The 17,561-nt window shown below is 47.3% G+C and overlaps 1 protein-coding gene across 1 annotated transcript in view; it reads right to left on the minus strand.

The window, feature by feature from the left end:
- Positions 1-15,782, minus strand: part of SLC10A6 (solute carrier family 10 member 6) — a 71,879-nt gene extending 56,097 nt beyond the window's left edge. The window contains exons 1-2 of the mRNA XM_063425838.1: positions 15,424-15,782; positions 3,379-3,497 (exon numbers count right to left, since the gene is read on the minus strand). Of these exons, the coding sequence (XP_063281908.1) occupies positions 3,379-3,497; positions 15,424-15,782 (478 nt within the window). The remainder of the gene's footprint in view (positions 1-3,378; positions 3,498-15,423) is intronic.
- Between the last annotated feature and the right edge of the window lie 1,779 nt (positions 15,783-17,561).

Consider the following 17,561-nt stretch of genomic DNA (forward strand, 5'->3'; position numbering starts at 1 on the left):
GGGAGGCTAAGCGCTTGTCCGCCAGGCAGGCTCGCTGGGCCTTGTTCCTCACTCACTTTAATTATGTACTTACGTATAGACCTGGTTCTAAGAAATCTAAAGCCGATGCTTTGTCTCGTCAATATGAACCATCCACTATAACTGAACCACTTCTGTCCTCCATAGTTCCTAAGGGGAATATCATCGCGAACACGAATCTCAGGATTCACTCTCCATTGCTTTCTGAGATCATGAAGTTTCAGCATTTGGCACCCAAACACACTCCTGGGGATCAACACTTCGTTCCTGCCGCTCTCCAACTGGAGGTGCTACGCTGTCTCCATAACAGCAAGGTGGCTGGGCATCCTGGCATCCGCAAGACTTATGCGCTGGTCTCTAAAGATTTTTGGTGGCCTGACTTACGCAAGGATATTAAAGAATTCATCGGGGCATGTGAAGTTTGTACCAAGACCAAGCTACCCCATTCGCTTCCATGCGGATTTCTGCACCCTTTAGAGGTTCCTGAAAAGCCTTGGTCCTGCCTGGCAATGGACTTCATTGTTGATTTGCCTATCTCTAAAAAGCAGACTGTCATCCTCACTGTGGTAGACAGATTTACTAAAATGGCTCACTTCATTCCCTTACCTAAACTCCCATCTTCGCCCGAATTAGCGGAGATATTCGCCAGGGAGATTTTCCGTTTGCATGGGATACCTTCCCAAATTTTCTCTGACAGAGGCTCCCAATTTGTTTCCCGTTTTTGGAGATCATTCTGCTCCCAACTAGGCATCAAATTGAATTTCTCCTCTGCCTATCATCCTCAGTCCAATGGAGCTGCTGAACGCACTAACCAAAAAGTTGAACAATATTTACATTGTTTCGTTTCAGAACACCAGGACGATTGGGTCGGTTTGATTCCTTGGGCGGAGTTTGCACATAACAATCTCATTTGCGATTCTACGCATTCTAGCCCTTTTTTCTTGAATTATGGCTTTCATCCTTCCATCCTTCCTTCAGAGTCTTCTTCTCAAGGGATACCGTCGGTGGATGTTCATGTTGCCAATTTAAGAAAGTTGTGGGATCAAACTCGACAAATCCTTCTGCACAATTCTATGCTGGTTAAAAAACACGCTGACAAACGTAGAAGGGCAGCACCGGTGTTTGTTCCAGGCGATAGAGTATGGTTAAGTACTAGAAACATTCGGTTAAAAGTGCCGTCCATGAAGTTTGCTCCTCGATATATTGGACCTTACAGGGTACTGTCTCAAATTAACCCAGTTGCGTATCGTTTAGCGTTGCCTAATGCCTTACGCATTCCTAATTCATTCGTTTCCTTGCTAAAACCATTAATATGTAACAGGTTCTCCTCCACGATCGCCCCTCCCCGCTCAGTTCAGGTGGAGGGTCAGGAGGAGTATGAGGTCAATTCCATCGTTGATTCTCGAATCTCCCGGGGGAAACTGCAATATCTGGTCAATTGGAAGGGTTATGGTCCTGAGGAGAGAAGTTGGGTACCTCAGGAGGAGGTGCATGCTCCCCGTCTCCGCAGGGCGTTTCACTCTCGATTCCCTTCTCGCCCTGGTGTATTCCGCCCGGTGGGCGTATCTGAGAGGGGGGGTACTGTTAGGGTACCTGTGGTCTCTACCTCCGAAAGAGGTAGAGACTTAGCTGTTCCTCCATCCAGACGGCCTGATGGCTCCCTTCCCCACGGTCTATCCGGTCATGCAAGGCCGGCCGCGAGGGAGTGACTGCCTTTTACAGCATCTAGGCAGGAAGTTGTCATCAGGACACTCCTCCGGAACGACCTGTCACTCAATTGCTGCAGGACCAATCAGGACGCCTCGGAGGCGTGGTTACTGCTCTGAACAGGGTATTTAACAGAGCTTCTTTCATTAGCTCATTGCCCTGTCGTGGTTCTAGCTTGTTCTAGTCACTCAGTGCTTGTGTATTCTATTATCCCTTTTGGTTTTGACCCGGCTTGTTTACCTTACTCTGCTTATCTCGGTTACCCTTGATTCGGCTTGTCTCTCGCTTACCTGTCTTCTGTTACCCTCGACCTTGGCTTGTCTTTGACCATTCTATACTGTACTACTTACGTTAGTCCGGCCATTCTAAGGTCCGGTATACGTATCTGGCTACTGTTTGTACTCTGCGTGTTGGATCCCTGTCCCGATCCTGACACAAGCCTAATGCAATTTTCTGTTGCCTTCAGTAGTGCAACGTTTATATAATCCCATTACTCTTGGACTCCATTTAAATTGCTCCAGTCTGATAATGACTCCTTTACACATGTTCTCGACTAGATTTGGAGGGAAGACGAGACGCGGGCAGGTTCGTCACAGCAGCTTCCCCGGCACACAAGCTTTGCCCCTGCATGGAAGATCGCCTCACCGTACGCAAGCTCCACCCCCACATGGAGCTCTGCCCCTACTCTCTAGCAGATGACCTTGTTGCAGAAAGAGACCTGGAAATGGCCTCCCAGTTCTCCCACAACCACAGCCTCCAGTGCAAGGTTGGCTTCCAATACTTAGCATGACAGAGTGATCTTGTATGTGTCTGCTGAGTGAGCTTGTGTGTGTGTCAGTGAGCTTGTCTGTAGTGAGCTTGTGTGTGTTTCAGTGAACTTGTCTGTAGTGAGCATGTGTGTTAGTAAGCTTGTCTGTAGTGAGCATGTGTGCCAGTGAGCTTGTCTGTAGTGAGCATGTGTGTCAGTGAGCTTGTCTGTAGTGAGCATGTGTGTCAGTGAGCTTGTCTGTAGTGAGCATGTGTGTCAGTGAGCTTGTCTGTAGTGAACTTGTGTGTGTGTCAGTGAGCTTGTCTGTAGTGAGCTTGTGTGTGTGTCAGTGAGCACGTCTTGTGAGCTTGTGTGTGTTAGGGAGCTTGTCTGTAGTGAGCATGTGTGTTAGTAAGCTTGTCTGTAGTGAGCATGTGTGTGTCAGTGAGCTTGTCTTTAGTGAGCATGTGTGTGTCAGTGAGCTTGTCTGTAGTGAGCTTGTGTGTGTTAGTGAGCTCAACTTTAATGTTTCCTGTGCGGCTTAGGAAAGGGTTGACAAATCCCAGGTACCAGGGCAAAATTTCTCGTCGCTATGACGACCTGGCGCCTGTGATTTGTTGAGCCCTGTGTATGTATGTATGTATGTATGTATCTATCTATCTATCTATCTATCTATCTATCTATCTATCTATCTATATCTATATATATATATATATATATATATATATATATATAGATATATATAGTGTTCAAGTAGAGATTGTAGCTGTATTAGTCCAATAAAAAAGGTATTACAAGATACAAATTTTATCTGTTTTTTTACACACAAATGGTTCTTATCTGCCGTCACATTCTATGTTTCATAGTTTTCAATTTTGGAAAAACAACAATTAGGAAGTCCTTACCTATGTTGTAATATGGTATTATTATGCTTTTTGCCAGTTCCCAGGAGTTTGAGTAGATGAAGAGGCACAACGGCATCATTCCCAATGCAACTATGGTTGAACATGATGTCATACTAAGGCTGCAAAACAACAACACATTTATTTATATTAAACCCCTCATTAAAACCCCTGTAAGTTCCTGTGTTTTACTGGGCATGGTCACAGCTTTGATAAATTATGTTACAGAGTTGCTACCAGTGCCATTAGCCTAAAAGAGTATACAGGGCTAACACAGCTCAAGGTCTGGGGTCCATCCCCGAATCCAGCCACAGGCCAACCCATGAGTCCACACACAGGGCCTGCCCCCAAGTCTGCCCACAAAGATGCAGTGTGTGTGTAGAGTGGATGCAAAGTGTGTATTTAATGAATGCTGTGTGTTTGTGTAGTGGATGCAGTGAATGTGTTTGTGTAGGTGGTCAGTAATATTTGCACATAAACTGTAAGTAATACTCAGTATAATATATATTACTAAGACATAGCCTATATCTGCAGAGGAAGTAGTTTGACCATAATAGATCGCCCTAACTTGCGTGTGTTTGTAGATGATTTTTGGCTATGTATCATGTCAGTGGAATTATTGCAACACATATTTAATAAATTTACTCAAAAGACAGAAATTTACTAGCTGAGCTTCCTGTAGCCTGGCTAGGTATCACTGCCAAGGATCACTTCCTAGCTGGAACCAGGAAAACCTCAGCTTCACCGTGGCTTGACTGGGGTCCTCCGGGAGTCTCTCCTTCCGGGACAAGGGTAGGGGACTAGCTCTATGACACGATGCACACCTACTGGATAAAGAAACTAACAACAATGTATGAACCACTAGCATCAAATGTGCTAGCTAACAGTAACATTCTCCCACCGTGATTGGCTAACACAAGGCAGAGCAATTCTGGTCATGAAAGACCCTCACAATGGAACATACCATTGAACTACCAACCCATCACATCCCGCTACACAACATGGAAGGTCCTTTCAGGCATCAAGGTCAATGGGAATATGAGTCAATATTTAAGAAATGGAGGCTCAAAATACTGCTGATAAACCAAGCAGTCACACAGGATTCCAAAACCAGTCACACCAATCTGTGCACAGCCTAAAACACAATACCGCAGACATAGATACTGGAATGCTTGGTTCTATACAAGTTCAACAAGACACTAAGAGTCTTCATCAAGAACCCAATTGGCAAGTGGAAAACAACTCTACAAGTGAACATCAAATGAGGCATAGGCCTTAACTACCTCAGCCAGGTCATCATTAAGAGAGGCTACAGATACAGAAAGCTCTATCTGAAACTCTTGGCATACAGAAAGTCAATATTTTATACACACATGTTTATGAGTTAAACGGATACTATAGGTACCCAGACCCAGTGGCGTACTAAGGGGGGGGGCGGGGGGGCGGTCCGCCCCGGGTGCCACTCAGCAGGGGGGTGCCAGGCTCTGTACCCCCTGCTCTCCCGCAGCTCTGGCAGACCGGCGCTCAGTCAGTGAGTCAGAGCACAAGGAGGGGATTCCCAGCCTGTGTTCTGACTCACACACTGAGCTGCAGGGAGGCTATTTCGGAGTGTACCAGCAGGGGGCGCAGAACCAGGTTGCTCCCCCGTGGTCACTCTATACAGATCCCCTGCACCTGCTGCCTGCCTGGGAAGGAGCTGCTGCCCCTGCACCCTTCTAAATGGTAAGTAACTATTATACCCCCCCTGCCCTATACCCCATTGCCATTATATCCCCCCTGCCATTAAATCACCCCCACCCCTGCCCTATACCCCCCTGCCATTAAATCACCCCACCCCTGCCCTATACCCCCCTGCCATTAAATCACCCCCCTGACATTATAACCCCCCTCCCTGCCCTGTACCCCCCTGCCATTATATCACCACCCCCTGCCATTATAACCCCCCTCCCTGCCCTGTACCCCCTGCCATTATATCACCCCACCTGCCCTATACCCCCCTGCCATTATATCACCACCCCCTGCCCTATACCCCCTGCCATTATACCGCTACCCTCCCTGCCCTGTACCCCCCTGCCATTAAATCACCCCCCCTGCCATTATATCACCACCCCCCTGCCATTATATCACCCCTCCGCCCTATACCCCCTGCCATTAAATCACCCCCCCTGCCATTATATCACCCCCTGCCATTATATCACCACCCCCCTGCCCTATACCCCCTTCCATTAAATCACCCCCCTGCCATTCTAACCCCCCTCCCTGCCCTGTACCCCCCTGCCATTATATCACCACCCCCTGCCATTATAACCCCCCTCCCTGCCCTGTACCCCCTGCCATTATATCACCACCCCCTGCCATTATAACCCCCCTCCCTGCCCTGTACCCCCTGCCATTATATCACCCCCACTGCCCTATACCCCCTGCCATTATATCACCCCACCTGCCCTATACCCCCCTGCCATTATATCACCACCCCCTGCCATTATAACCCCCCTCCCTGCCCTGTACCCCCCTGCCATTATATCACCACCCCCTGCCATTATAACCCCCCTCCCTGCCCTGTACCCCCTGCCATTATATCACCCCACCTGCCCTATACCCCCCTGCCATTATATCACCACCCCCCTGCCCTATACCCCCCTGCCATTATACCGCTACCCTCCCTGCCCTGTACCCCCCTGCCATTAAATCACCCCCCCTGCCATTATATCACCACCCCCCTGCCATTATATCACCCCTCCGCCCTATACCCCCTGCCATTAAATCACCCCCCCTGCCATTATATCACCACCACCCGCCCTATACCCCCCTGCCATCAAATCACCCCCTGCCATTATATCACCACCCCCCTGCCCTATACCCCCTTCCATTAAATCACCACCCTGCCATTCTAACCCCCCTCCCTGCCCTGTACCCCCCTGCCATTATATCACCACCCCCTGCCATTATAACCCCCCTCCCTGCCCTGTACCCCCTGCCATTATATCACCACCCCCTGCCATTATAACCCCCCTCCCTGCCCTGTACCCCCTGCCATTATATCACCCCCACTGCCCTATACCCCCTGCCATTATATCACCCCACCTGCCCTATACCCCCCTGCCATTATATCACCACCCCCTGCCCTATACCCCCCTGCCATTATACCGCCACCCTCCCTGCCCTGTACCCCCCTGCCATTATACCGCCACCCTCCCTGCCCTGTACCCCCCTGCCATTATACCACCACCCTCCCTACCCTATACCCCCTGCCATTATACCACCACCCTCCCTGCCCTATACCCCCCTGCCATTATATCACCCCCGCCCTATACCCTCCTGACATTATATCACCACCACCCCCTGCCCTATACCCCCTGCCATTATACCACCACCCTCCCTGCCCTATACCCCACACGGCCATTATACCCCCACCTCCCTGCCATTATAATCCCCCCTGCAATAATAATCCCCCTGCCCTATACCCCCACCTCCCTGCCATTATAACACCCCCCTCCCTATACCCCCCACCATTATACTCCCACCCCTTTACCCCCACACCGCCTGCCCTATACTCCCACCTCACTGCCATTATAACCCCCCTGCCATTATACTCCAACCCCTCCTGCCCTATACCCCACCTCACTGCCATTATAACCCCAGAGCAGCCACCAAATGGTGAAACAGACCCTGCTGATCCTGCACCCTCCTAAATGGTAAGATACTACTATACCCCCCTGCCCTATAATCCCCCTGCCATTATAACCCCACCCCCCTGCCCTATATCCCCCACCCTCCGTGCCATTATACCCTCACCCTCCCTGCCCTATTCCCCCATGCAATATCACACACGAAGTACCAGACCCCAATCTACTCCGACCCACCCAGGCACATACAACTGTTCCCCTACTGTCACATAGACACATTACACACAGGCTCACATTCACAAATTACATATGCAGTCACACACAATGCACATACATACGCTGTCACAAACATTTTTTTACACAAGGGACAAGGACAGATATATTCTGGGAGGCAGTGAGGTTAGTGCGCGCCCTGCAGTGAACCGGCAGCTGGGATAAGATGGCATCGTCATCACTACTGGGAGCACAAGTGAGATGTGCAGGAAGAGCGCCCAGCAGCAACCGTTAATCCCCATGGGGAAGATCCAAGAGCAAGGTAGGGAAGCTGGGTGGACATCTTAATTACTAAATGTGTGTAAGAATGTGATTTTTGTGTGTGTCTGTGATTGTGTGTATCTCTGTCGTTAAGTGTGTGTTTATTGTGATTGTGTGTCTGTGATTAGGTGTATGTCTGGGATTGTGTGTGTATTTATATACACACACAACCACAGATGTACAAGTCTGTGTGTGTATATAAATGTGTATGTTTAGTAGATAGCTCCCTTATTTGGTGTCCTTAAATATGTTAATCCCACATAAGGATAACAAATACGGGAGTTATCTACTAAACAACTGAAAGATTAAAATTAAGTAAAAGGCTTTTACATTTTGATCTTTTAGCAGTTTAGTAGATATTTTCCTAAATGTATGCTCTTATGTGAGATTTCCATATTTAAATATGCTAAATTAGGGTGCTCTTTAGATCTAAATATGGCAATCTCACATAGGGATATCAAATAGAGGAGTTTAGAGGTGTCAGCCAGCGCAGAACAGGAAATCTGGGTGGCTAGTATGAATTATATGCAAATGTGTTTTCTGATTGTGTGTATATATTTGTGTATGTGTATATGTGCATACATCTTAGCATTTTGCCAACACTACACAAAAGCACACCCCTGCATTCAAACAACACTACAAACACACCTTTAAAATATCACCATGTTTTTGATATAACCACACCACTGCCCTATACTGCCAACATTACACACAAATGCATGCCTGCATTCAAACGCCAACACTACACACCCCTACATTCACTCACACATTTTCCATACAAAAACCCATGCTTACATTTACATTTACATTTAGATGCACAAACACTGCTCAGTGCTACATTCATTGTAAAAAAAAACTTGGCTGTTTTTTTACATTTTAAGGGGGGGGGGGTGCCATAAGGAGGATCCGCCCCGGGTGCCAAATGCTCTAGGTACGCCCCTGCCCAGACCCCTTCAGATCATTGAAGTGGTCTGAGTGCAATGTTCCATGTTACTTAACCCTGCAGTTGTAATTACTGATGTTTCTGAGAAACTGCAACAATTCCTAGATTTTACTAGTAGCATGACGTAAAGTCATGATTTTATTAATGACACGGAGGCGAGTATTATGCTTCTCTTTCTTTAATTTTCCCTCAGCAGCGAAGAGAGAAATGAGTGAAAAGAGAAAAAACATATCATTAACATATATACATATTCAACATTTCCATAGTGCTACATAAGGGAACCTCCCCCTTCCAGTATATAAGGTGTAGCACTCTCTTCCTCTTCCTCTTTCGTAGCGATCCGAAGACCAGTAAACCGAACCATAACTTGAACTTGAACTGTAATCTTGGGAAGTTGAACATATCTTCCTAGGGAATGCGGAGTCAACCTTGAAGCTCCTGTTAGTTCCATTGGTTTGTGGAATCATGCTAAAAAAGAGAGGAGAAATATGGTAAAATCTCAACTGACAACTGGGTGTAACATAGTCCAGTATTTCTAGTAACCTATATTTCTGAAAAGGAAATGAATGTCATATTAAATAGACATAATATATGGATATGCAACGGTTATGATCAAATAAGCTAACGTCAACTATGCCTGAAAGAAAAAGGCGTCACAGTGTCCCCAGGAAAAGAACGTCAAATAGTTATGCATAACTTAATAAACTTGGGCCAGGAAGACCCGTCCTAAAGGTATGAGTGTAAGTTGTGAGTCAGTCTAGAATAACAGGTTGTAAAAGAAGAACATACCACCACTTCCTTCCCAGGGAGGGAGGGAGGGAATAATACTCGCCTCCGTGTCATTAATAAAATCATGACTTTACGTCATGCTACTAGTAAAATCTAGGAATTTTATTAAAGACACGGAGGCTCCTATTATGCTATTTTAAAGCTGAGCTATAACTTTATCTGAAAAATGTTGTATCGGTCTAAAGTAAAAATTCCTGAAGGTGGATTCCGTAGACCAATCTGCAGCCTTTAGAATGTCTTCCAAGCGGCATCCGGCTGCCGATGCTTTTGAGGCCATGGCGCCTCTAACAGAGTGTGATGAGAAAACAGAGACATCGATCCCGGCCGTAGCAAACAGCCATTTGATCCATCGTGCCAGTGTCGGCGTGGATACAGGTACATGAGGTTTCTTCAGGGAGATGAACAGAGGGCCGTCATTAGACGGGCGCAGTGTAGAGGTGCGAGACTCGTACTCTTTTAGGCATGCTATTGGGCATAAGTTAGGCAAACACGGTATTCGTGGATAGCAAACTTGTTTGGTGGCCGACTTCGTTCTTCGTGAGATATCGAACGACACCCCCTCCGGGGTGAATGTACGGGCTCGCCAGTCCAAGGCTCTCACATCTGATACCCGTTTACAGGATAGTAGGCAGAGCAGCATAAGTAGTTTTGCCGATAATTGTTTAAGTGAAAGATCCACGTTTGTGGGCCAGCCATCTAGGAGTCTGAACACACAGTTGACGTCCCAGAAGGATCCGTATTTGGATGTGGGGGGACGTGAGAAACGGACTCCCTTGAGCAGGCGACAAATTAGGGGATTTTGTCCTAGTGGGAGGCCGTCAACCTGGTCGTGTCCTGCTGAGATGGCCGAGCGGAATACATTGACCGTGCGGAAGGCCTTGCCTGACTCGAACAGGTGTGTAAGGAAATCTAGTACCGACTTCACAGGGGCTGATACCGGATCCAATGATCGTCCCAAGCACCAATTGGCCCACTGTCTCCATGCCGCAGCATAAGCTTGTCGTGTACCAGGTGCCCATGCGTTTGCCAGGAGTTGCATAGTCGTGCTCGAAACCTCTGTGATCTCCCAGGGTCCCCGGAAAGGAGCCATGCCATGAGACGGAGAAGGCCCTGTTCCACTAGGGGGTGGTTCTCCCCGTCTGGGTTGGCCAGTAGAGATGGATGGTTCGGCAGTAGCCTTGGGTGGTCTATCGCCATCTCCAGCAGGTGTGGGAACCAAGGTTGAGATCTCCAGCACGGGGTTATCAGGACCAACGAGCTCTTGAAGCGTCGGAGGTGTGCCAGACAACGAGCTATTAGATTGAACGGTGGGAAGGCGTAAGCCCTGCCCTCGGACCAATCTTGGAGGAAAGCGTCTGTCGCTATGGCCTCTGGGTCTGGTCGCCAGCTGCAGAACCTCGGTAGTTGTGTGTTGAGTCTGGATGCGAACAGGTCCGTGCTCAAAGGTCCCCATAGGGATGAGATTCTGCGGAATACGTTCGGTAGCAGTCTCCAATCTCCCGAGTCCCTCAAGTAGCGGGAGTTCCAGTCCGCGGTGTAGTTGTCCAGGCCCGGGATGTGTTCCGCGGTAACGGACACGCTGTTCTGTAAGCAGTAATTCCAGAAGTCTCTGGCCAAAACCGCTAGGATGCGGGACCTGGTTCCCCCTAGATGGTTTATGTAACGTACCGCTGAGACATTGTCCAGCTTGAGAAGAATCGAGCATGAGATGCCTTTGGGTGATAGACTGCGAATGGCGAACGAGGCCGCCAGCAGTTCCAGAGAGTTTATGTGTAAGAAGGACTCTTCCGTGGACCATCTGCCTCCTGTGGAGATATTGCCGCAGCGTGCGCCCCAACCATGTAAGCTGGCCTCCGATTCGATCACTAGATCTGGAGTGGACCCGAAGATCGCCCGGCCGTTCCAAGCCTCCATGTGGGTTAGCCACCAGTTCAGTTCCTCCCTCGACTCCGTGTCCAGGGAAATGTGGGATTCGTACGAGTGGCCACTTCGTAGGCAGGCCGCTTTCAGTCGTTGTAAGGCTCTGTAAAGCAGCGGGCCTGGGAAAATCGCCTGGATAGAGGCTGCCAACAGGCCGATGACCCGTGCCAGTTGGCGCAGGGATATGTCCGGCCGTTGCATAAGTTTCCTTATTTCCCTCTTGATGTTGGACATCTTCTCCGCCGGGAGGCAGAGAACTTGTAGTACTGAGTCGATTCGGAATCCGAGGAATTCCATTTGTTGAGAGGGGATCAGAACCGATTTCTTCCAGTTTACAAGGAAGCCCAGGTTCTGTATGAGGTGTAGGGCCCACCCTAAGTGCTCTAGTAAGAGTGATCGAGTCCCGGAGAGTATGAGGATGTCGTCCAGGTATATGATAAGGCGGACCCCGTGTAATCTGAGGAAGGCCACCACCGGTTTCAGTACTTTTGTGAAGCACCAAGGGGCTGAGGACAGACCGAAGGGTAGGCATGTGAAACGCCACTTCTTGCCTTCCCAGCAGAACTGGAGTAGGTTCCTGTGAATTGAGGCTACGGGGATCGTTAGGTAAGCATCTTGCAAGTCTAATTTGACCATCCAGTCTCCGGGTAGGAGCAGGTCTCTGAGGCAATGAATGCCTTCCATCTTGAAATGCCGGTATTGTATGAAGGCATTCAGGGGCCGTAGGTTGATAACCGGGCGGACCCCGCCTCCCTTTTTGGGCACTAGAAAAAGGTTGCTTACGAAACCTGGTGTGTCTAGAGGGACTTCCTCTATGGCCCTCTTTGCCTGTAATTCTCTGATCTCTGTAGAGATGAGGTCTAAGTGCGCAGTCGGCATGTGAATCGCCCTTGGGGGAGAGGTCTGAATGGGGGGAGCAGTCAATTCTAGGTGGTAGCCCTCTATCGTCTGCAACACCCAACTGTCTGACGTGATCAGTGTCCATGCCCGAGTGAACCGGGCCAGTCTGCCCCCTACCCGTATATGGGAAGAAAGGGGAAACATGGTACTCACCATAAGGGCGTTTTCCCGTGGGTGTTCCTCGACTGCCGCGGGTATGCCAAGCCCGTCCTCGTGAGGGGAAGAACGGGGTGAAGGACCGTTCCTGGGTCGGTCTCTGTTGGTTGAAGGAGCCTCTGCCCGGTCTTGAGAAACCCCGGGGGTTGCGGCCGGGTAGACGGCTCCTACCTCTACCGGCCCCGCCAAAAACCTTTGGGCTAAATACTCGCTTGATGGAGGATTGGGCCTTGTCCAAAGCTGTGAAGGTCTTAACGTAAGACCCCAGGTCCTTTACAAAGGACTCCCCAAATAGAAGGCCCTTTGCGGAGGCACCGGGCTCATTGGAGGCCATGCTCGCGAGCTTGGGCTCAATCTTAAGCAGGATGGCTTTCCTGCGTTCCGTTGACATAGCCGTATTGGCGTTGCCTATCATACATATAAGACGTTGGAGCCATCCGAACGCTACATCAAAATCTACTGGAGCCCCACTAGCCTGAGCCGATTCTAGTAGCTCATATAGTTTGGTGACTGGGCCCAGGGTGTCAAGGAATTTGTCCTGACAGTTGCGCATGGAGTAGTCCAGGCCCTTTTTGGGTTTCCAACCCGTCTTGCCTAGGAACTGTATAATCTGGGGGTCTACCTCAGGGGTCTTGGCTACCGCATCGGGTATGATCGGGCGGGGGCATTCCGCCCTCAGTTTGTTCCGACCCTCCTGTGAGAGGGATTTACGGACCCTAAGGGCCAGGTACCGGGCTATATGGTCCGAAGGCTCCCATTCCGCGGAGCGAGGGTGCCTGAGGTTGTCTGGGTCAAATACCAGGGCATCTTTATCGTCAGAGGTTAGCTCTGCATCATGGGCCCCTGAAAGGGCTTTGGTCTGGGTTGGCTTGGAGGGAAATTGTGACCCCGGGAGGTCATCGTCCCCTGAAACCTCGTCCCCGTAGGGATCCGAGAACTGATTGTCTGACTCCTCGTCCCCATCCTCATCCGAATCGGACAATAAATCATGGGCACGTGCCCGTTTCCATTCCCTGGCCGCCGTAGCCCGGCCAGTAGCTCTACTGCGCGGTTGTTGCGCGCCATCATCGACAGCCTGAGGCGTGTCATTCAAACCAGGCTTTACCTGGGTATGGGGGTGGTCAGCAGCGTGTTTACGTTTGCCAGGCGCCTTGCGCCCTGGGGTAGTCCCTTCAGGGGAGATGGGAGAGTGTCCTGGCCCAGACTGGGCAGGGAGGGCCTGCCTAAGGGCCTGAGAGATGGACAGGGAGATGCTAGAGGACATAGCTCCCATGGCCGAGGAGATGGCCTTGTTAATGGAGGTGGACATAGTGGTGTCCAGGAGGCTTTGAAACTCCTCAGAGCCTATAAGATTAGAGTCAGCCTGGGAGTCAGAACCTGTGGTACCCCTAGGGGGGACAGGGTGAGAAATTAAATCACCGCAGGCAGACTGCATAATTATAGATAATATAGTGCAAATACCGAGAGTATAGGACAGGGATAGATGCTGGATTGATTAACCCACGCACAAAGGACAGAGCAGGAGAGAAATACCCGGTATAGGAGCAGGAGCAGGGAGCAAGCAGCCTCCACGGAGCAATACAGCAAAAAACGCTGCGAAAAAAGGTCTTAAAATGGCCGCCGGCACAACCGGCGACAAGAAACCAACAAAATGGCCGCCGCGCGTCTTCCGCGCATGCGCAGAACGTGCGCGCGGCGGAACCGGAGAAGAGAGAAAACCGCTCGGGTAAGCCGCCGGCGGGAGTCTAAGGGTGCCGAAAACGGCTATGGGGGGGTGGGGAGAATGCCAGGGGCACTCAAAGAGCCCAGGGACCCGGGCGAAAACGGGCCGGGTCAAAACAGCCCAGAGAGAAGAGAGGGACCTGAGCCCACCCCACAGGATAGAAGAAACACAGCAGTAAAAGTATATAATAGGAGTAAATGAATTAGGAACAAGCCCTGCAGAAGAACAGGGACAGTAAATGAAGATACAAATGACAATAATATAAAATAGTCAATGAAGGTACTTAGCTGGTCTGAGGGAGCAGCGAAGAAAGAGGAAGAGGAAGAGAGTGTTACACCTTATATACTGGAAGGGGGAGGTTCCCTTATGTAGCACTATGGAATATGTTGAATATGTATATATGTTAATGATATGTTTTTTCTCTTTTCACTCATTTCTCTCTTCGCTGCTGAGGGAAAATTAAAGAAAGAGAAGCATAATAGGAGCCTCCGTGTCTTTAATAAAATTACCTCTGAGGGTAAACTCCACCTCTAGTGGCTGTCTGGCCGAAAGCCACTAGAGGGACTTCCAGGTGCTTAGACAAATTTTAACCCCTTAAGGAACTATTCCGTCATTATTCCCTTTTATTTCTGAAGTTGTGTCTTTAAGGGGTTAATATAACCTGGCCTTCTACATTTCCTCTCCCTATCTTTGTGCTGTGTCCTGATCACCCACTTTCCCACATGTCTAATGACATGAGAAAATAAAATTGTATTTTTTTTTTTAAATAAGAAAAACATGTATGTCTTAAATTTGGCTTATTAACACAAACAAAATATGGCATAGTTATTCCTGTCTGATGATAAAATTTAAGGATTCAACTGAACAAAAATGATACAATAAAATGTAAATACATACAAATCATGTGCTTGTGTGATTATGTGTGTGTGTAAATGTGTATGCATGTGCATTAATTGCTCCCTAATTTGGTATCTCTAAATATGGCAAAACCACACAAGGATACTAAATTAGGGAGTTACCTATTGAACATCTGAAAATTCAAAATTAAGAAAAGGGCTTTTCTTAATTTTGATCTTACAGCTGTATAAAATATACACCCAGGGCATACTTGGAAACGAGAGAAATATCAATGTATCCTTCCTGGTTAAATATTTCATAAATAAATAAATACAACAACCGAATTTGGTATATTTATATATGGCAATCCCACACAACAAACAAGTGAGCCTACCAACTATTGTTTTCTTAAATTTATTTCGCTGTATAGATGAAGGCATGTCCCACAGGTTTTAAAAGGATGGTGGTCAATGTTTTAGAGTGAATAAGGCATGCATTACTTCACCCATTATTTGTGAGTACACTAAAAACTAGAAAGAGTACAGTAAGGATTTTAAAACACTCTTGTTATAAAGTGATTACAGTGTGTGGTAGATTCAATTATATAAATGTTTCCTTACCTTAAATCCATGTCTCCATCCACCCATAAAGTGATGATGTTCGACAATAAACCACCAGGACAACATCCTAGGATTAAGATTGCTACTGCTTGAGTCGGTTGTACCGAGAAACCAATTGCCAAGAGATATGCTATTAAAGGCATGATTCCAAACTGGCATACAAGACCAATAACTATTCCCCAGGGTCTCCTTAAATGGGACCACAGTTTCAGTGCCTCCACAGTGCATCCAAGAGAAAAAACTACCAGAGCCAACATTATGGACAGAACTATACTGAAAATGGTAGATAGTGTCCCATTGCTATCAGAATCATTTCTTGTTTCATTATTACACAAAGTCAAGTTTGTGCAGTTGGACATCTTGAGCTCAAAATAAATATTTGTATTTTTCAAACAAAACAAACAAAAAAGCACTGCTTTAGAACACCCTCAACAAAAGGGAAACCTCCCACATTAAAGAATGAACAAACAAAAAAACAATGCTGAGGAATGCAGGACACCAAAGTCCACAGTGCAAGGTAATCTTTTTGTAATGAAGCAGATTTAACTCACTTAGAGCTGGAATGTTCTGCAGTGTTGTTAATCCATCTGGCACTTTGTTTCACTGTAAAGAAAACTAAAAAAGATCTCTCACCAAGTATAAAATAAATCAATCAAATTGCAAATACAGATAAATAAAATTATTTAAAAAAACATGCGTCATATTTGTAATAAGTTATATTGGATCTGTGAATAAAAACACAATGTACTGCTGTAGAATAAAATGTTTAAAATCTAAATGACACACAGTTCGCAATATATTTATGCTGTAAGACATATGCTGAAGATGTGGGGAGTGGACTGGTTTACTGAAACACATCTAGTGGGATTATTCACTCATCAAACCATTCTGGCAGATGAACTGGCACACACTTGGTGATATATTTAGTGACATCCCACACATGGTGGGATGAGACACATGACTGGGCAGTTAACTTAAATGGGTACACACTATTTAGGAAGGATAGAAAAACAGGAAATGTGGTGGGGTATGTTTGTATGTCAACCATGAGTTAAAGCCAAATCTTAAGCAAGCAGAAAGTGATGAGGAAGTTGTGGAAGCTTTATGGGTAAATATCTGCTTGGGGCAAAATAAGGAAAATCAGTTATTGGTTGGGATATGTTAACCCCAAAAGCATTTTTTTTTTTAATTCTTTATTTTCTGTTGTGCATGGTATAACAGTAGCTTGGTCAGCCACAATAGCAGTCACAAGCGGTATAATAACAGACATATTAAACATAACGTGGCATATAGATAGGCAGCACATTTTTGTGTTTGAGGGGAGATATAGACAGTGGGTAGACAGTGATAGAGTGTGAGCTTTCCTTACTGACTGATAGTTGTGGAAGAAAACGTTTTATGTTATAGTATGTGCTAGACAGATTATGAGGTTAGCATATATATGAGCAGTCTTAGCTAGGTCAATGCGTTTAGAGTATGCTAGGCAGATTAACAGTGCTTCATCTATTTGCGTGCGAGTGAAGACATAGTGTGTTGCATGCAGTATCACGTTTTAGTGTGTTATAATGCTAGCGTTCAAACATATTTACAGGTCGTTGTGGAGAAATTAAACAGCTTTAAACCAAAGAAAGTCCCGGGACCTCCCAGTTACGCCAGGCACCCTAAGTGTGCCTAAGTACAGTTACATATCGTTTAAAATAATAATTATGCTAAGTTTACATGTATTACGATAAGTGAAAAGCTTGGTTCTGGGAGATTATCAGACATGTTGAGTGGTCGTAAGTTGGAAAATACATACTTAAGCAACCGAGGGGGGGGGGAGGGGGTTAATATCTCCAATTCTTAATCGCCATGTGAGATTCAGCATACCATGACCCAAAATAATACAATTATAACGGTAATCATTGCCTGCCTATGATGTTCCCACTAGGGTTCTGTTGGCTAATGGCCCCTTAGGGTTGCACACGGACCATGCTTTAGATTAGGCTGGTGTCGGGAGATAAGTTTCACTTTGGGCTCAAATGGTAAGGGTTTAACTACTATTACATGTGTAAAGCATTGCATCTCGTGGTTCCATATACTGCGCAACATGGAGCTCACGATTACTGTAGGTAAGTCCTGGTTGTTTATCCGACGCC

The sequence above is a fragment of the Pelobates fuscus genome, chromosome 6 (genome assembly GCF_036172605.1).
Source record: "Pelobates fuscus isolate aPelFus1 chromosome 6, aPelFus1.pri, whole genome shotgun sequence".
NCBI classification, from domain to species: Eukaryota; Metazoa; Chordata; class Amphibia; order Anura; family Pelobatidae; genus Pelobates; species Pelobates fuscus.